At 33.5% G+C, this 22138-nt stretch overlaps 1 protein-coding gene across 1 annotated transcript in view; it reads left to right on the forward strand.

The window, feature by feature from the left end:
- Positions 1-22138, forward strand: part of EPHA3 (EPH receptor A3) — a 350090-nt gene that overhangs the window by 207311 nt on the left and 120641 nt on the right. Inside the window, 2 exon segments of the mRNA XM_049785721.1 lie at positions 14630-14785; positions 15508-15843. Of these exon segments, the coding sequence (XP_049641678.1) occupies positions 14630-14785; positions 15508-15843 (492 nt within the window).

Raw genomic sequence — 22138 nt, forward strand, 5'->3', positions numbered from 1 at the left:
CGCGGTTCGATCCCCCGGTGTCCCATATGGTCCCCCAAGCCAGGAGCAACTTCTGAGCACATAGCCAGGAGTAACCCCTGAGCGTTACTGGGTGTGGCCCAAAAACCAAAAAAAAAAATAATAAAATAAAATAAAAGAAATCGCTCCTGGCAGTTTCAAGAGACCATATAGAATGCCGGGATTCAAACCACCGGCCTTCTGCATGCAAGGCAAATGCCTTACCTCATGCTATCTCTCCGGCCCCATGGAGGAGCAATTTCTGAGCACAAAACCCAAACTAACCCTGAGCACTGCCAGGTTGGCCCAAAAGACAATAAAATAAAATAGAATAAAATAAAATTTGAGTTTGAGCAGTATGACTCTGTAATCTCACCAATTATAATATACATATCAAAATACTACCTCCTACGATTTTCTACTTCATTTTAACCTTTGTTCTTATAATCATGATGCATTTTATTAATTTTAAAAATAATTTAACTTTTCCTAATTTATAATAAATAAACAGGCATTCATGAAAGTTCCTGAAAAGTCATATTTTCTGGTTTAATGTCAATTGTTAAATTTTAAACAACGCAGAATCGTTATTATTGTTTACTTGTTAGTAATACAGAGTATTTCCCAACTCAGTAAAAATACTTTTTTCTAATTTATCTATAATACAAAAATATCACAAGTGTGACTTTTTTTTTACATAAAATAATTATATAGATAATGGAAAGATAGTGGAACTGGTAAGGTGCTATCTTGTATACAGCTGGCTTCTTTCCAATTACAGATATCCTATCTGCTCACCTAATCACTGCCAAGAATAATTCCTGAGTACAGAGCCAGGAATAAACCCATTGTTGGACATAATGCAAAATCTAATAATATAAAATTAAAATTAAAATTAAAAAATGTATCTATTGCTTGATTATGGTATCTTCTCTGGAAATCCTCATCTTTTTTCATAATCAAATTGATTGGAATTTAATAAAATAAACCTATATGATAAAGAAAAGTAAAGTCATTTTTTTTCTTTTTTTTTTCTTGTTTTCTTTTTTCCTTTTTTTTTTTTGGTCACACCCATTTGATGCTCAGGGATTACTCCTGGCTAAGCACTCAGAAATTGCCCCTGGATTGGAGGGACCAAATGGGATGCCGGGGGATCGAACAGCAGGCCTTCCTTGACTAGCGCTTGCAAGGCAGACACCTTACCTCTAGCGTCACCTCACTGGCCCCTCATTATTTCTTAATGTGAAAAAACCACTGGAATCACTTCTTTACACATGCCACAAACACCAAATACTTTAGAAGAACAAATATTTATTTATTTAAATTAGCTCACTCACTATAACCTATACAATTATCAATGCTCAAATATTCATTCATTTTCTAATTAATAAATAACATACAAATTAATTGTGATATTTAGTCCTGTCCTTATGCAATGAACTCTAACTCTTACAAGGATAATAAAAACACTGTGCAGGTTAAATAGTGCAATATTTTCCATAGTAGACCCTACTTAGATATTTGCATTCACATATATTTTCTTGAGCATGGGCATGAGTGATTCCTAAATACAGAAGTAGGAGGAAGCTCTGAGCACTGCTAAGTGTGACACCCCAAAACTTTAAATTAAAATAAAATGAGACTTAATTGAAGTTTAAAAAAAAGTTCTGATCCATAGCACAGAGGGTAGGTAGGTTATTTGTCTTGCAAAAATTTTTATCTTCCTATCTATTTGAGAGCTAATATCTAATAGACTTAAGAGATGAACTGAAATGTCATCAAACTTTTTATGTCTTGGGATGTTGGTGAAGTACACCTGGATATGCTTACAGTTCATTCCTGGTCTTGTGGTCAGCTTGGGTGACTATAAGTGGTGCAAGGAATCAAACCTGGGTCCCTGCATGCAAGGCTATTTCCCAAACTACATTGTGCTATCATTTGGGCCTCTGTTAAGTTTTCTTTTGCTTTGTTTTTATAACAAAATCTTTTAAAGCTTTTTTATAAAAAGATTTATGTTATGGTTTAAATCTTTTAAATCTTTTTTATAAAAAGATTTATGTTATGGTTTAGTTAACAGTGTAGAGAAATTAGATACTTAATTCTATGGTAAATACGCAGATTTTGCTCAAAATATATAACACAAATTCTTTACTAGCAAATCTACAAATTAAGTATTTTTTGTTGTTTTTTTTTTTGTTTTTTTTTGGGGGGGTCACACCTGGCAGTGCTCAGGGGTTACTCCTGGCTGTCTGCTCAGAAATAGCTCCTGGCAGGCACGGGGGACCATATGGGACACCGGGATTCGAACCAACCACCTTTGGTCCTGGATCGGCTGCTTGCAAGGCAAACGCCGCTGTGCTATCTCTCCGGGCCCGTATTTTCTGTTCTTAATGACTAAAATATCTTTTATCAGAGCCATTGACTCAATTAGCTACTCAATTACAAATTGAAAATTTTTACTTGACAAATTTCTATCAACAATTATATGAAAAAAATGTGGTGACTTATTCTCTTGAGTACATTTTCTTGAGTACATATTTTCAGAGTACATTTATATGAATTGTTAGATTAACTTTAGTGAAATGGATCCATGTTAATATACATTGCTTGTCACTTCCAAATCTATTATAATAAGAAGAAAATAGATGCAGAAACACACAAGTAGCTAGATCTAAGAAGATTAGAGGCTTAGACTTGATTTTCAGTCACAAAATTTAATAGCTGAATCAGTTGCCAAACATGTTTAGCTTTGTTATGTCTCAGCTATTTCCTCCAGGGGGAAAACATGACTGTCTTACATGATATTGTTAATAAATAATTGAAACATAAGTGCAGTGCTAGACACAGATTTTTAGTGGTATTATTATAATCCTTACAAATGATTGAAATGTTTTCTTTAGATATTAGTAAGTCAGGAAGATGTTGCAAATGTGTAATACATTCTGGTTATTTTTTAACTGCTAAGATAAGATATGATCTAATATTCTCTTTGCTTCTCAAATCCTTATTTTTCTAGCCTTGTCTAAAATCAAATTTTGAGTATATCATACAGTTATCCTACAAGAAATACTCAAATCAGTCAACAACATTATAAAGAGTTGTTGCAAAAGATTGATGGAATACATAATTATCACTGCAGGCAATGAGAAAATCTTTCAAAATATACTGTGTCTAAAATAGAGAAATTCTCTTTCTCTCACTCTGTCCTCTCTCTCTTTCTCTCTCTCTCTCTCACACACACACACCTATTTTAAAACATGCAAAGATAAACTCTTTTTGTCTGCAGATTTTTTTCCCTCACATTATTTTACCATGTTACTGTCTTTTCTTGATTTCAAGAGATACAGAACACTTGCACATTCCCAATTCCATGGTGTGAAAAGATTAAATGAGTGGTTGAAAAGTACGATCCAGCTATACCACTCCTAGAAATATACCCTAGGAACACAAAAATACAATACAAAAACCCCTTCCTTACACCTATATTCATTGCAGCACTATTTACCATATAGTAAGACTCTGGAAACAACCAAGATGCCCTTCAACAGAAGAATGGCTAAAGAAACCGTGGTACATATACACAATGGAATATTATGCAGCTGTCAGGAGAGATAAAGTCATGAAATTTTCCTATACATGGATGTACACAGAATCTATTATGCTGAGTGAAATAAGTCAGAGAGAGAGAGAGAGAAAAATGCACAATGGCCTCACTCATCTATGGGTTTTAAGAGAAATGAAAGATATTCTTGCAATAATAATTTTTAGACACAAAAGTGAAAGGAGTTGGAAGTTACAGCTCACCTCAGGAAGCTCACCACAAAGAGTGACGAGTTTAGAGAAATAACTACATTTTGAACTGTTCTAATAATGAGAATGTCTGAGGGAAATGGAAAGCCTGTCTAGAGTACAGGCGGGGCTTGGATGGGGAGGAGGGAGATTTGGCACATTGGTGATGGGAACGTTGCACTGGTGATGGGTGGTGTTCTTTACATGACTGAAACCCAAACACAATCATGTATGTAATCAAGGTATTTAAATAAAATATATAAAACAAAACTATCACTGATATAGGAAAAAAAAGTACAGATATAATCATATAATCAAGAATTATTTTCCTTGTAGTTCTCTACCTTTTTTCAGGTGAAGCACTTAAAATCCTAGATTAGATTATTTTTCCCTATAAATCATTTCAAGTATAGATATAATTAAGTTCAAAATTGTGAAATTTAAATTACTAGACTATCAATATTTGTACTCAATCATAATTCTCCATCCTCTCTGTGGCCTGTGGCATACATAACATGGAGGAAAGATGTTTGCCTTGCATGCAGAAGGACGGTGGTTCAAATCCCAGCATCCTATATGGCCCCCCAAGCCTGCCAGGAGTGATTTCTGAGTGTAGAGCCAGGAGTAACCCCTGAGTGCCACCATCCTCTCACTGAAATTTTAAAGATAAAAGAAGAAAATATAAAATCATAGATAATAGAAGTATTTTTAAAAAATAGCTAAAAAATGTAATGAGAATGTAAGTGTAAATTTACATGAGTAGGTTAAAGAGGGACTGAGATAAAAAAAAGAGGTAATGATGTGTGTATTTAAATCCAACACATACATAGATATCTTTGAAAATAGCATGTAAAATTTAAATTGTTTTTATGATATTTCTCAATAGCAGGCATGGAGATGACTCAGTGAATAACCACCTGTCTTGGAACCATGAGTCTAAATTAATTCTCTGGTTTTGCCAAATGTACCCAGCATGATTCTGGCAATTCTGCTTTTTGTGTCTACAGCTCTGCAGTCTAAAATTCCCAGAACTAAAAGCAATGTTTGGCCACACAGTAGCTAAGTGTGTGAAAACCACACAAATAAAGGGTGAAAAACCCAGTAATCATATGCTTAAGCACTGAAACAGTTCATTGAAAACAACTTCAAATAAGCTTGTGCAGCCCTTTGTGAAACATTTGAGTTAAGAAAACTATCATACAAAATGAGAGTACCCTAAGGTCTCTTCCACCATCCCTCTCTCTTTCTATCCCCCCTCCCTTACCTCTCTCTCTCTCCCACCTTCTAACACCTTAGCCAATTTTGTATGTAATCCTGGTCATCACAACTGTGTCAACAGAGTCATGAGGGGGACAAGTAATTTTTTAATGCCATATCACTCCTAATTGGAGTAATTAAAAATTTATAGTGAGCATACTAATCACTTAAATTTAACTTATATTGAAAAGTATTTATCAATAGTTCAAGTGTTTTTGGGGAAAAAAATCCCACCATTGAGCATATTAATCGCAAAAGTAATCCTCAAAAGTTCTTTCTTAGAAACAGACTTTTTTTATCTTAAAATTTTATTTAGGTATAAATATTCAATCACTTTTTTAAACTAAATTTCTCATTTTTTATTTTTATTTCTATTTTCTTTTTTTTTTTGTTTGTTTGTTTTTTTTGGTTCACAACCGGCAGCATTTAGGGGTAACCTGAAGTTATCAGAAGTTGCTCTGGTAGACTTGGGGGACCATAAGGAATATGAACCAGGGTCCGTCCTGTGTTGACCACAAGCAAGGCAAAATCCCTACTGTTGTGCTATCGCTCCAGGCCCCTCAAACACTTTTCTAAAAAGTTTTTCCAGGTTGCCTCCACATGTATTACTGAAGGTTCTTGTCTTGCATGTGACTGCCAAGGTTCTATTTCTGGAAGCCACATGCAAGACAAGAACCTTCAGTAATATCTCAATGGTCCCATATTCTCTGTTTTTACTTATGTCTGTATTCTGTCTCTACAATCATCTTTCTCTAGTCTCCAGCTCTGTCTCACTCTCTCTCTACCTGACAATATTTTTGTTGCTAATTTTATATATTGCCCTGAGTGTTTGTGCTTGAATTACTACATATCATTTTGTATACATTTGTAAATGAAGCTGTCATGGTCAGATCGCAAGATGTAAATGTCACTGGTGAGGTCAGAGTCCCTGGATATAGAAGTCACTGGTGAGGTCAGATCATAGGCCAGTAGATCACTCACAAAGAAACATCCACCAGCCCAGCCACATTCGGAGAGTAACTCAGTTTATTGTAGGTGGAAAATGGATATTTATATTAGGGAGTGTAAGGTGTGGACTCTGTGTCAGCCAACCAGGTAGGATGTGAAAGAGGATTATAGCAGGGTGTGTGCTTCTGTGTTTAGGTAAAACAGGGTAAGGGGATTAGGGAAAGGATGGTGTGTGTACTCTGGGTGTTAAAACAGGGTGCCTGCTTAATGTGATTAGATACAGATATTGGTAAATAAAAATAGAAATGTTGAACAAGTGCAGTCATAAGACCTAGAACTCATCCTTTAAAGTGAAAGACAATTGAGAAACTAGCACAACTTGAAGTCCTGCAACTGGGTACTACTTTATTCTTTTTTGCAAAGAAGTTACAACTGGACATATTTCTGTATAACTGGCACCTGTCTTGCTAAACCTAATGAAACAACAGCCAACACAATGAAGTCTTGTTACTAAACGATCTTTGAAGCACACTAGATTGTGATTGATTCTGTTGTGTTTAATAATGTGGTGGCATTTTGCCTTGGGCCTTTTTATTGAACAGTGGAAGGAACAGAAGAAGGAAACACTTGATCACTTTGTAAATGCTGCACATTGCAGGCAGGATTTAATGACTGAAAGTAGCCACTTCCAGTGTATTGAAAGGCCTCAAAGCATTGTACCTCTATTCAAATGGCAAAGAATAGAGTTCCTGTAAGATTGTGGAGTGCAGCTCATTTTGGAAATAAACAGTTGCTTTGACCTTGTACTGGCAAATAGATCTTGTCAGGCCTGGAATTGCAAGGCCAGGAAATCATCTGTTTAGTCAGTGCTGGTTCTGGTCATTAGTTTGTGTTTATGGCTGGGAATTGATAATATAGCCTTGTGTATATGAAGCTAAGGCTGAATACAAAAAGGCGTTATTTACCAACAGCTTTGTTGTGTTTTTTTTTTCTTAATTTAAAGTTAATTCAAATTGAAATGAGACTTTTAACCCTTAATTAGGACCATGTTTTCTCTTAGAAGTCAACCACATTAGTCAACTGGAGACAAAATTCACTTTGCAATTGAAAGGCTGTCCAGTTTCTTTCAACAGTAGCCACCATAGTTTATGGGGGGACATTTGTTTTCCTTTCACTATGGAGACTTTACCCATTCTCTGTATCAGCATAGCTCAAAGCCATCAATTACAACTTAGAGGAAAAGTATGCTATGTGCCTTGGGATGGTGGCCAAGATTCTATCTTGAAGCTTTTCTATGATTATTAGTCATAATATATGCTGTGCTTATAGAACTCCCTATTCTGTTATTTCTGTCTTTATTATTTTCCAAGCTGGTAGTCTGATATTTGACCTTATTCTGTCCCAGAGAATTGATTTCCTGTTTCATTGTTTCTTCCTCATAAACATGATCTTAGTAAGGTCCTAAAATACTTCTAATTCATTCACTACTAGTTGTCATTATTTTGGCTTCCTTCTATTATTTATCCATATTTCTGGAGTTTCTCAATGGAAAATCAGCTTTTGGTAAGCATTTCCTTGTTATTGTTGTACTCTGGTCTATCCTGTGGTTTTTGTTTTTCAGAAGTTCAGAAATTTGTTCAATGAATAACCATTGCCTAAAAATTTAATTGAGCAAAAAAGGGGAGGGGCAAATAAAACTGCATTATAGTAGTCTTTTAAATTGTGTTAGTAGTATGTGCTTGTTTTCTTAATAATTAACAGAAAAACATAAGATCTTATCAACTTATATTTTAAAAAGTTAAAACAATAATATCAATACTCTTTACTGTAGTCCATAAGATATCTTATCTCTAGAGATCATTTTATTTAAAATGCATATAAAATTATAAAACATTATATATTATAAGTTTTTATGTTTTGGTTAAGATAAAAGTATAATAGTGGGGAACTGTGTGGTAGTTTTTTTAATTTTTCAGTGATTAAAACCAGAAAAAATGCCTTTTTGAATATGTATTGCTTTTATTACATTTTCATTTTAATGATCTAAACAGATCAAAACATCATGTTTATTGAATTGACAATAGAATTTTGAAGAAAATGTAGGGGAAAGTTAGCTGAAATAGAGTTGTACCCCACTGATAAATGATTAGGGCAATAGAGAAATTCCTTTTATTTTTAATATAAAGAAACTTGTGAATGGTAACTTGTGAATAAGAACCCGGCTATATAAGTTGCTCAGCCCAAATTAAAATTAACTCATACTCTATAATAAACCACTATGCAAGAAACAAAACTATCGTTGAACAGCACTAGATTTGAGGTGTTATTTAGTTTCCTTCCTAAAGTGTTTTATCATGTGAATCATTATGGATACTCACTTGAGAAGAGGGGAACTGTTCTGCTCTTACTTCCTTCATCAAAAAGATGAAAAAAAATTCTGGAAATCTATCCCTGTTTGTCAACCAACCAACCTATTGAGCCTTTTCTTTAAGTACATTATAGATATCTCACTCAATACTGCTCGTTATGCTGACCACTTGTATTTTTATAGTAGAGATTGCCCAAAACATGCATTGTATTGATATGTAATATGTAGTTGACTAGAATCATAATGGAAACTGTCCAAATAAAGGTACCGTTATGCATTTGGAATCTAAACTTTATAGTACAATTATGAGGTAGAAATCATGCAAAGGGGAGGGTATGGTAGACCAAAAAAAATTCTAATTAAGTAAAATTAATTACGAAAAAAAGTATTGTCTTATCATTTTGGTTTTTGTTGTTGTTTTTTATTGTTGTCCTACATAAGTTGATAATTGATTTATTCTATGTGTTTGATTTGGTGGCCATACTCAGTAGTGCTTAGTATTTACTCTTGGCTCTTAGAGTTTACTCCTGGAGGGGCTCATGCAGTAAATGGGGTGTCAGCTATATGCCATGAATCAAACTCAAGTCAACCACATGCAAGGCAAAAACCCTAATCTTTATACTGTAACTCTGGGCTGTCAATGGATAATGTTTAGGTTTTGTTTTTGTTTGTTCCTATTTGCAAAATAGAAACACGCCTGGTAATTCTCTGGACTCTGCTCTTAGGAATCAATCCTGGAGATTCTCAGCAACTATGTGTAATGCAGGGGATTGTATCAAGGTTGGTAGTATAGAAGGCCGTATTATAGATCTGGCCTTTCAATGGATAATTTTAATTAAAAATACAATGATGAGAATACAGAGGATATTATATTTTGTATATACATTTAATCTTTGGGATTTTTTTTTATTTTGTTGAAGTATTAGCCTTCCACAGTATATAGATTAAGATAATTTTCAAGATAAATTAGTAAATATCCATCATTAAACAAATAATAAAATTTATGCTTAGATGGGACAATTGGTTGCAGGTTAATAATATGCTCTAGAGGGGCCGGAGATGTGGCACAAGAGATAAGGTGTCTGCTTTGCAAGCGCTAGCCAAGGAAAGACCGCAGTTTGATCCCCCGGCGTCCCATATGGTCCCCCAAAGCCAGGGGCAATTTCTGAGCACTTAGCCAGGAGTAACTCCTAAGCATCAAAAGGGCGTGGCCCAAAAAGAACTAAAAAAAATAAAAATATGCTCTAACTGGAGAGATAGTATAACAATTATGGTGCTTGCCTTCCAAGGGGCTGACACAGGTTCGATCCCCCAGCATTGCTTGTGGTCCGTTGAACACAGCCAGAATCGTGATTCATCAGTGCGGAACTCCTGAGCACCACAGGGTTCAGTCCCTAAATAAAATAAAATAAAACAAAAATATATTGTAATATATCTGATCTGTAATGAGGTGCTAGAAAATTTTATATTCTGTGCACATAAAATAAATAGGAAATCACTTCTCCCTCCTGATTGATCAGGGTTTAACCCTGGAATACAGAAACATTAAATAAAAATAAAATTTCTGACTTTTCTGACACAGATATATTAACAGTAGAAAGGTACTTCCCATTTCAGTACTTTTCTTCATGTAGAATTTATAAAACATCTTAAAATTTAACGTGAGGAGTAAAAGAGAAATCAGGATATTATTCCGAATGAAACATGAGAATCTCACATTGAAATATACCTTAGTAGTCAGTCACATTCTCAAGGTAGGTGGACTATTTCTAAAATGGAAATAATATACAGAATTTGTCTGGTTAATATTAGATGTGAGGGGCCAGAGTGATAGCACAGTACATAAGGTGCACTTGTCCAATAATTGTTCAAATTCAACAACACATATTGTCCCCTTAGAGCAGAATCAGGAGAAATCCCTAAGCACTGCTGGGATTATCCAAAAATATGTATATGGATTGTGACATTTATCACTACACAACTTGCCATAAAAAATAATGTAGGATCCTTCAGAGACTGATATAATTATTTAATGTAAATAAATGTATTCTAAATATATAAAGTATTTTCTTGGTATCTAAAGCATTTTGTGATGGTGCTACATCCTATAATGCAATGGTTATTAGTATTTGTATATAGATCATCATACTTTATCAACATCATTTATCAACACACTATCAAAGATAAAATGTAGTCAAAAGTTTTTATGAGATTAAAGAAACAAATAAAAGATTAATAGCAATAGTTTAAATGGTAGAATACTTACCTTGCATGTGGTCAAACTAGGTTCTATCCCTGGTACCTCATATGGTCCCTTGCAAAGTACAGAGCTAAAGTAAAATCTTACCCCCAAAACCAAATATCATTTTCTTAAATAAAAATCCTTATAGGTCTCCCAAAGTTGTAGTTACTGTTTCTGTCTTTAGAATCATATATTTGGGTCTTACATTTAAATTCTATGTAAAGAATCTTATATAATTCGATCTATGATGCCACATAATTATCATTTATTATTCTGTATTTAGGCGTATATACCTAAGGTCCCTGAGAATCAGAAATTGAACCTAATGATCAATAGTATCACTGAATGCATTTTGCACTGCATTCTTAGGCCTAGGTAAGCCAGAAGGGCATATTATGAGAGGGAATGTCTCCCAGTAAATGTGAGCACTACTACACAGTTTTCTCCTATAAAAAGCTATATGTTAGCTTTACTACCCTGGGATTATAAAATCTATAAAAATATTAGTACTTGGTTACAAGAGCATTATGTATAAATCAAAATTATATATATTGTAGCATTTGAAGTTGTCATTTGGATACATGTTTTAAATATGTGCTGTTCAGTTTATTAAAACATTTCTGTTTGAATATTATTAGAATGCAATAAGTCTCAACATATTAATTCCAAAGATTCAGGAAGTTTCTCTCTGTGCAGCATCTAACTTTTCAGACTCCAGTACACTCGATTGCAATACAAGCCAGTCAGCGAAATGAGATTTCTTAGACTATGATTCTATGAATTAATAAATATCAGCTGATCTCTCTATTCTGTAGTTTACTAAGAAATACTTTTTTTGAAAGGGAGCAAAAAGAAAGTTAAGCACAGTAATTTAAGTTCATGTTTTTTTTTCTGACCAATCATGAATTATTGAGATAAATTTTTACATATCAAACAGTGAAAGGTACATATTGACCTGATATTCTTGGTCTTTACTTATTATCACATGTAACTGATTATGGCCATTATAAAGGCTAGGAAATAGAGTATATGATAAGTGCCATCAATTGCATTTGGAAACTCTGCTAAGGAACAATATCCCAAATATTGACATCGGGTTTCTGTTTAAGTTTTTAACCATATATTTTACCTTAAATGGGGCCATCTATTCCTATTTGCAAGAAATCTGAGTAAGAACACTTAGCTGAAAAAAACTTGGAAAGAAGTAAGAATATATATAAAAGAAGAATCAGGATTTAGATATTCATTATGTTGTCAGTAATGTCCACTGGACATAATATATTTTCACATTCATTTATTTGTATGTTTAAGTTTTTACGGTCTTTTCCTACTAGCCTTCAAGATCTTTCTCAAATGTGCTTCCTCTGTGAACTATCTTTAAATACTTAACCATATTGGAGTGTCCTTACATATTTACTATACCTAATTACATGTATATACATATACATATACCCTATACATAATAACTATCTATTTCCAACTTTATATTGAAAGGATTCTTTGGGAATGGATATGACTTACAGAATTACTATCTGCAAGGCTTACAAAGTAAATGAATAGAAGTCTATGTATGACATTATTATTTTATAGAATATATGTATCTAAGACAAGCGTTTTTATGATCATCCATTTTTTGTTATTTAATCTAAAGTAGGTAGTGAGAATCATACATTTAATCTCTTGTTAATTCATTATTAAGTTACTATTTATTATAGTGTTGTAGCTAAGAAGTGAATTCACGATTTTCAGTCCTTTTTAAAAGTATCACATACTATATAGTCATTGATAATGTTAACAAAAAGAATTGAATACTTAGCCAATTCTTATATGTCACAGAAGATAGAAAAGCCTCAAATAAGTCTGAGAAGTAAACAAAATAACAAATAAACTGGAGTCTCCTGAGTTAATATTTCAAAGACTTAGCAAAACACTCTTAGAAATGAAAAAGCATTCAGTGATGAGCAAAATTGAAACCAGAAGTCATGTTCGTAGTTTATTTATACTTAAAATCGTTTTCTAATGAGACAATATGATATGAGATATGAGTAGAGGTTTCTAACCGATGTTTAATGACAATGCTCAAATTTATAACTAGTTCATTTTGCTTAAGATGATAGAATTTAAGTGGTTCTTTATTATGCTGTAAAATTATCTAAGAGACATTTTAAGGAACTTATTGGCAGAAAAACTAGATTAATAAACATTATAATTCTTAAGTTTTTTTATTTTTACTTTTTTATTTATTTTTTTTTACATAGAAATCACTCTAAGTAGTGCTTATAGGAGGCGGTGGTACTGGATATTTGATTTGGGATCTTGTTCATAGTGGGTATAGGTACTTGTGATATGACTCAGGATGCCTGCCATTTCTTATTTTAATGCTTATCTCTGCATGTGTCTTATAAAAATTTACAAAAGTAAAATATGCTATTAAAATTATTAAATCACTATTTATTGATACAATCAATAAATTTGTTCTCATAATTTCACTTTAATCCAAGCAATGTTATATACATTGATATAAAAATTGTTGAAAATATAAAAAAGATTAGCAATAGAGCTTATTTTATGTAAATACTTTAAGCCAACAAATCTTAATGTAGCAGAACAATTGTTTTAAAGATAAAAATTTTAGGGGCTGGGCGGTGGCGCTAAAGGTAAGGTGCCTGCCTTGCCTGCGCTAGCCTTGGATGAACCGTGGTTCGATCCCCTGTGTCCCATATGGTCCCCCAAGCCAGGAGCAACTTCTGAGCACATAGCCAGGAGTAACCTCTGAGCATTACCGGGTGTGGCCCAAAAACCAAAAAAAAAAAAAAAAAAAAAAGATAAAAATTTTAACTGGGGCTGGAGTGGTGGCGCAAGCAGTAAGGCATCTGCCTTGTGCACGCTAGACTAGGACTGACACAGTTCAATGCCCGTGTCCCATATTGTCCCCTAAGCCAGAAGTGATTTCTGATCACATAGCCAGAAGTAATCCATGAACATCACCGGGTGTGGTCCTAAAACAAAAACAACAAACTTAACTAATTAATTTTAAAATATTGACTTTAGAAAATGATTTGCAAAAAAACTTTAAAACTATACCCTAATTTTCATGAGATATATTGAGAGACTTCATGATAGAATTTTTCTTATATTTGCATTGTAAGTAAAATGTGAACTTGAAGAAATAAAATGATGCATTTTGAATCTTGCAAAAATATTCCAATAGGGAACTTATTAAATATGTATCAAATAATAAATACTAAATTATTACTTTAATTATTTTGATAATAATTATTTTTAAAAACTATCTAATCTAAAATATGTCTAAAAAGATCAAAAAGTAGCATAAGATTATTTAATAAAATATAATCTAACAACTTAAAAGCCTACCAGCTTAAATTAAAGCTTTATCTTCCAATGTATTTCATATAAAGAGAGAGGATGCATTAGAAACTTTTTATTAGGTCTTTGTTATAGAAGTTATTGAATGAAAATGGCAAGGCAATAACGTAATCATTACCTTTGAGACCTATGCATTAAACTTCTTAAAATATAGATAAAAACATGTTTTTTCCTCTTATGGCCTATAATTTGTGGAATAAAATTATATACACAGAACCCAATTAGAAAACAAGTGAGTATGTAATAAAGTGTTAACTGAAGTTCAGATAATATGCACATTGAATCATGTTTTAAAAGTAGATGCCTTTATGATGACATGACTTTGCTTTATTTTCTCCACAAATATTCCAATGCCAAGCAAAGCTGTGAAAACATGAGCTGGAAATTTCATTACACTCTCCTGCCAAAATAATCTAAATCTTGTAGGTTACTTTTCTCCTTTAATATTTGGTACAAATTTAAACATGTATGTATAAAAACTACACCAGTCCATACTATTGCTTCTGCAAGTTCTTGGAGGAAAAAATAGGAGTTGATTCATCATGAAGTCATGAACCCAACATCTTCAAATCTGCTTTGTATTTTTCATCGTTACATTTTCCAAATTATCACAGATTTTTAAAGAGTCATTTTGTTTATAGCTTGTCGACCAGGCTTCTACAAGGCTTCAGATGGTAATATGAAGTGTGCCAAATGCCCACCTCACAGTTCTACTTATGAAGATGGTTCAGTCAACTGCAGGTGTGAGAATAATTACTTCCGAGCAGACAAAGACCCTCCATCCATGGCTTGTACCCGTGAGTAGTTTTGCTGCAACCCATGCTTTTATGTTTATTTTATTTTATTTTGTTTAAATGTGCATGTGTAGTTGTTTTTAGTTGTTTTTTAATTGTTTTTGTTTTGCTTATTTTAAGCATTTGGCACATTTTCTTTTGTTATTCATGTGCAAATTGAGCGCTTTCTCTGCTTCATTCTCCATGCTGCCTCACCTCAAATACAACATTTATCACCCAAACTAAATTAGTTTGTAAAGCTCTTCCTCCAAAATGGCCCCAATAAAGAAAGGAAAATTTAAATTTCTTTATCTTCTTTTAGATCCTACATTACATTTGACAGAATTGGGGAGGTAATTGGCATGAGACTTGTGTTTTTACATTTCTATTCCCTCTTGTTCTATGTTGGTCGTAGGTCATAGGGAGAAGAACTAAGATTTATAAAGCTAATACTAAAGTTTTCATAACTATTCTCAAGGGCATTGACTTTGGTTGGGAATTCCTTTATTAGACTTCTTGAAGCTTTCTGAAACTTTGATTCAAGATTCTCTCTTCCTAGCTTAGGGAGGACAGAGTACTAGAATACATGTGTCTATAATCTTATGAATCCTCTAAGGACAGATTAAAAGAAGATAATAAAGACAAGATGGTTATTTACTTCATACAGTTCCATTGTAAATTATCTATTTCCTTTGTAGTAGAAAACAGAAGTGAAGCTCATTAATCTTTGTTGAACTACTTTGCAGGAGCTCCATCTGCACCAAGAAATGTTATCTCTAATATAAACGAAACTTCTGTTATCCTGGACTGGAGTTGGCCCCTAGACACAGGAGGCCGGAAAGATGTTACCTTCAACATCATATGTAAAAAATGTGGGTGGAATGTAAAACAGTGTGAACCATGCAGTCCAAATGTCCACTTCCTCCCTCGACAGTTTGGACTAACCAACACCACAGTGACAGTGACAGACCTCCTGGCACACACTAACTACACCTTTGAGATCGATGCCATTAATGGGGTGTCTGAACTGAGCTCTACACCAAGACAGTTTGCTGCCGTCAGCATCACCACTAACCAGGCTGGTGAGTACAAAATGGAAGCTTCCATCTGTTACTCTCCCAGATTCAAGTAAAGGTTTGGACAAAAGTGGGAACAAGTAGGTAAAAAGGAGAAAGCTTGAAAGGAAAATACAGAGTTTTCTCTGAACTCTCTTGTAAACAGTTATGAGATATTAAACAACTCAATTCAATTACCCTATTGATAATAATTCAAAAGTCATAGATTCTTTTAATGTGGTAAATTTATTGCTTTCAAACTTGGTAACTTAAGTATTTGGATTTTTGAAGATAACACGTATAAAAACATTTTCATATTTCAAAATGATTAGCAGGCATGGAAACTTGTTTTATAAGAAGTAGCCATCTATTAGGGAATTAATTTATCTTTGTTTAATTTATAAGTATATCAAATTTTATAGAATTTTAGTATGTTCCATAGAAGCTCTGAATATTATATTTTAATTAATGATTAATTTAAATTAAGAATATAAACTTTATCAAATAACAGTTAGCTATATAAACATATAAATATATTTTTGGACTAGTCCAGATAATTATAACATGTAAAGTTATAATTATAACATGTCAGTGAAGGATAGTAAGTATCATTAATCTAGAAATTTTACTGATATAAAATATTAGAAGGTTTAACTAAGTCACAATTTTTCCTAGTTAAAAAATGTCCAGAGGCCAGAGCAGTGGTACAGTGGTAGGGCATTTGCCTTGCACTCAGCTAACCTAGGACAGACTGCAGTTCGATCCCCAGCGTCCCATATGGTTTCCCAAGTTGGGAGCAATTTCTGAGTGCAAAGCCAGGAGTAACCCCTGAGTGTCACTGGGTGTGGCCCAAAATCCAAAAAAAAAAAAAATGTCAAATTTGTGGATCATGTGATAGCATACACACAGGTTATTTGCATTGCATGCACCCAACCAGGGCTATATCAGCAGTATTTTATAATCTCCAAAACTGCCAGGAGTAACCCCTCATTACCACTGGTGTAGCAAAAAAAAAAAAAAGAAAATAAAAACAATCAAGCAAACAAACAAAAGCATAACCAATTAGAAAATTTTAAGATGTATTAAACAGAATGGAGAAATTCAACAACCATACAAACCTAACACATACCTTTCTCTTACATTCAGAATAACTTCTATTTTTTTACTCTGATGAATCTCATTCCATCATTCTTCAAGTTTTCTGTTTTTTAATTCAGTGATAGTTCTTGTGATTTTGTTTACTTTAGCTTTAAGAAAAATAAACAGTGTGACATGCATGTGCTGCCTGAGTACATGGTACTGGAACACATTGCCAGGATCTCCACTCTTGAGATATGGACTTTCCTACTTTTATAGTGGACTGTGTATTAGGGCTCTCTTGACCTTTGAAGAAGGCCTTGCTCTTTTTACTCCAACCCTCTTTCTTATCCTCTCTCTCCCCATCCTCAGTACCACCCCAAAAATATGTTTCGACTTTCAAAAAAAAGCTTTGGACTTTAGAATTATTTAATTTTACTTGTAAATCTCATAGACATATAGATGAGACTATACATAATATAGTATTATATATTATTCCATAGAGGCATATTAATGATATTCTTTAGAAACAAAACAACACATATTTTTACTTTTGGTAACTAAAGAGAATATTGCATGAAACCACTATACTAGCAGCCTAGTTTATAAATGTGATGAATAAATAGTAAGTATATTTGGATTGATCAGAAATGTTCCAGTGATAAATTAACTGATTTTCATATTATTACTGCAAGTTTTCATGATTAGGGCTGTATTCAAGCTGTTCAATTTAGCTTGAATAAAAGTGCTCAATTGCATTTTTATACGCAAATGTTGGTACTACAAAGGGTGAAGAAAAAGACATGATGCCTCTGAGAGCATCATTTTCTCTCAGGTAAGTTCATCTCTGACCTATATGTGAAAGAATGTAAGCTCCGCTTCTTTTCTATATTTGCCTTAAATTGTATCATCCTCTCTATTCCTTCTAGTGATTTTATCAAATCTCCTGGTTATAAGATAAAGTCATGGAAGACTAATGTAAATTGCATATAAAATATGATTAAAAAAGTGTGGGAAGGGGCCGGGCGGTGGCGCTGGAGGTAAGGTAAGCCTTACCTGCGCTAGCCTAGGAGACGGACCGCGGTTCGATCCCCCAGCGTCCCATATGGTCCCCCAAGCCAGGAGCGACTTCTGAGCGCATAGCCAGGAGTAACCCCTGAGCGTCACCGGGTGTGGCCCAAAAAAAAAAAAAAACCAAAAAAAAAAAAAAAAAAGTGTGGGAAGTTGTCCAAATTTTCCCATTTGCTAGGAAAGGTTTTTTAGGAAGTAAAAACAATTGCCCGTATTCATCATCTTCTTTTCTCTTAAATGTTTAAAAATTAGAAATTTTAATTAAAATATGAAAGGTATGCTATAATTATCTAACAGAATAATATTCTCAAATTAGCATGAGTATGATTCTCATACTCATAAACTATTTGAATATTTTTATTATTTCTATCCTGATTAGTAGCGCTAACCACTTATTAGATTAATATAGAAATGTGTGTACTAGTTATCTCCTCAATTATCCTCATAGTAGCACCTAATGACTTTATCTTAAAAGTTCCTACAAATATTTCCCATATTCTAAGTCTAAAAGTAATATGTGGATAATAAAAATGTACATATATTTGTCATATCTCTTTTCTCCTGGTTCCAGCCATGCCAATTGATAGATTTCTTGAATATGAAAAATCAACGTTAAAATGTATATATTTCCTTTATGCTTATATGCTTTCATCACATTCTTTTGTTCTCTTATAATGTAAGAAAAGAAATTATTCTTTCACTTTCCTGGTATTCAAATGGATTAATGGAAAATAATAATTTAAATGAGGTGTGCCATCACTATTTTCATATACATTATAAATCTGTACTATCTGCTTCTTAAAGCTAGATTCCAGATCAATCTTTCTGTTATTGTGTGTCTTCAAATATATATATATAATATATATATAGATATATATTATATATATATAACACTGGTGATACTCAGAGGTTACTCCTGGCTATGCAGAAATCGTTCCTGGCTTCAGGGACCATATAGGACACCCCGGGAATCGAACTGAGGTCTATTCTGGCATATGCAAGGCAAATGCCCTACAGTTGTGCCACCGCTCTGTCCCCATCAGTTAGTTATATTTAAACTTTATCATAAATTGTATGACTATGCTATTTAAAAATTTATGATTTAGGTGTAATTATATAAATGAAAGAAAAAGTAGTAGTGTCATGCAATTTACCAAATATAATTTCCTCAGGGACCATTGAGAAAGTACAACCAACTGGTAAGGTGCTTGCCTTAGAAACCAACAGGGGTTCAAGTTCAGGCATTTCATATAGTCCCACAAGCAAACTGCCAGAAGTAATTCCTGCGTGCAGAACTAGGAGTAAGCCTTGAGAATCATCTAATATGGCCCAGAAACAAAATCAAAACAAATAAATAAATTGAATTAAATAATCTATTTAGCCAAATATTAAAGTTTGAAAAATAAGCAAGGACTCCCTGTACCTTTTACATCCTGCTCTCTGACTTTCTGTTTAGCAGGAAGTAGAAAATTATATATATACATATATATATACATATATATATATATACAGTGAATGGAGATAGTTAAAGGTGCAAACAAGAGAAGTACCAAATATTAAACAAACAAAAAATCAAATAAATAAATGGGGTTGTGCTCATCACAGGTTGAGACAGAAATAGAGAAGTGATATTTGTCCACACTATGCATTCTGATTCACTTGATATTTGTTTTAGATTGTCTTTATCAGTTTTGTGATTAGGCACATAGAGATCACTGTGGTGTCTTTCCGTGGTAATGGTAAGAAACATAAGCAACATTAAAAGAATTGCATTTTCTCCAAAGAGTGTTTATTTTGCTTTATTTTTGTTCTTGTGGAGGTTACTGGGCTGGTAGCCTTGAAAAATGAGCTCCCTACTACTGAAAAGATATGGCTGTGACAGATATGATGCCACGGTAGTCAAATATCACTTATTTATCTTTAACATAGATAGAAAGAGGAAATTTGAACTTGTTCCATTTGATTTAGTAAGCAAGGTTATGTTTGTTGATTTTTCTCTTGATCACCATGCAAAAACCATGCAATAACTGCATGATAACTTACCTTTAAACTGATGAGGATTTTGTTACTAATGTGGATGTTGGTGCTTAGCTCTCAGGACATTTTACTAAGATATTAAAAAGTATGATCTCTCTAATGATCATATCTATAAATCTATTAATCATTCAGAAAATTACAGATTAAAACTCAAAAATTTTCAAAGTTATCTTTGATATAAGTTGTAACTTCTTGACTTTATTTTGATTTTATTTACTCTCAGTCCCCTAATTTAATTCTCAGTTCTTCAGATGATTCCCCTATTGAAATATCTCTTCAATCTCCATCATAAAGCTTCCTTGTTTATTTTTAAAATTATTTTAGAACAGACAATTATGTCAGATTAATAATCTTCAAGTTTTTAAATTGCAAGGTCTACGTTATCATGCCCCATTTTAAAAAGATCTGAGATGATTTTCATATATTTATAAAGATCAAATTTTTACTTACATTTCCTAACTCCAACTCCACATTCAACTTCTATTTTTCTTTTTTTTCTATCCTGCAATTTATTATATGGAGTAAATTAATCTATAAAAAACAATAAACATTCCTTAGACATATTTTTTTTATTTTTATTTGGTTTTTCAGCCACACCTGGTGACACTCAGGGGTTACATATTATGCTCTCAGAAATCACTCCTGGCTTGGGAGACCATATGAGACTCTGGAGGACTGAACTGTGGTCCATCCTAGGCTAGCACATGCAAGGCAGCTGACTTACCGCTTGCGCCAGTGCTCCAGCCCCCTTGGAGATAAATCTTGCTGAGATATCTCCTCTAACCAGCCTTTACACTAAATCAATTTTTAGAATCTCAATCCTCTGTAAAAGGAATTCTAGGAATATTCTTCAACTGCTCTTACTTATCATCCCTATGCTTCTCTAAATTTAGTCTCATCCATTATTTTCTCAGACTCAAGTAAGGATTTTTACTCTGTGATATTGTAATTTAATGTCAACAAAGGTACGGGGCCTGCTTGGTGGCGCTAGAGGTAAGGCTTGCCAGTGCTAGCCTAGGACGGATGGTGGTTCAATCCCCTGGCGTCTCATATGGTCCCCCAAGCCAGGAGCGACTTCTGAGCGCATAGCCAGGTGTAATCCCTGAGCGTCACCGGGTGTGGCCCAAAAACCATAAAAAAAAAAAAGTATATTTGGTCTGGATCATTATTATATCACAAGATCCTAAAATTTTCAAGGCCCTTGAAATTTTCTAAATGGAATTAAGGTGCATTTTGTCCTTAAAGTCATTCTTTCAATCACACCTTGTGTTATTCTTATGAGGTAAAATCTGATAGTATGAGTAAAAACTGATAGCCCAAGGAATCTCTATTTAGAAGGTTGTACTGACAAACTAGAAAGATAGTACAGTGAGTGGGTGCCTGCTTTCCATACAGCTGACCTGGTCCAATACATGGCACCCCATGCTCCCTGATTACGGTAAAAATTGATCCTTCAGCAAAGTCAAGAGTACATATTGTGCACAGCCCAATGTACACAGTCCTCAAAACCAAAAATTGGAACCTTCATTTCCTCTTTACCAACATCACAACCAGTAGGAAAAGGCAAAGGATTAAAGATAGAGTTAAATTTCCTAAAACTGGTCAAATTATAGAATCATACATTTTTAAAAGCCAAAAATACAGTTTTTATAGTTTTTGAGTTGAAGTGGAACAAATGCAGGTTCTAGTATGTGAACACATAGGAGAAAGCATAGGAGAACTTGTGTGCCCTTCATTCAGTTTCTATGTCAAACTTCCATTTGTGTTCTTCAATTTCAGGGCTTCATAAAAACAAACAAAAAAATAGTATTCTAGTTAGTAAAATAATTTCCTATGTGTACTGTGATAGTGAATTAACTGAAATAAAATGGTACACTGCAAAATACTTTCTTATTTTTTTTACTAGTGAGTTCAACTTTGCTCTTCCCATCCTATTTAATATTTTTATTTAGATTTGGGGGTCACACCCGGCTGTATTCAGGCATTAATACTGGAATTGTGCTAAGAGATCTCTCCTTATTAGGCTCAGGGAACAGGGTGACAGAGATGAAACTTTAAACTGGTGTATACATGGCAGACAATAATACCCATTCCCCCCGCTTATAACATTTAAAAGTAAACAATGTCACATGTCCTT

The sequence above is a fragment of the Suncus etruscus genome, chromosome 13, assembly GCF_024139225.1.
Source record: "Suncus etruscus isolate mSunEtr1 chromosome 13, mSunEtr1.pri.cur, whole genome shotgun sequence".
In the NCBI taxonomy this organism is placed as follows: domain Eukaryota; kingdom Metazoa; phylum Chordata; class Mammalia; order Eulipotyphla; family Soricidae; genus Suncus; species Suncus etruscus.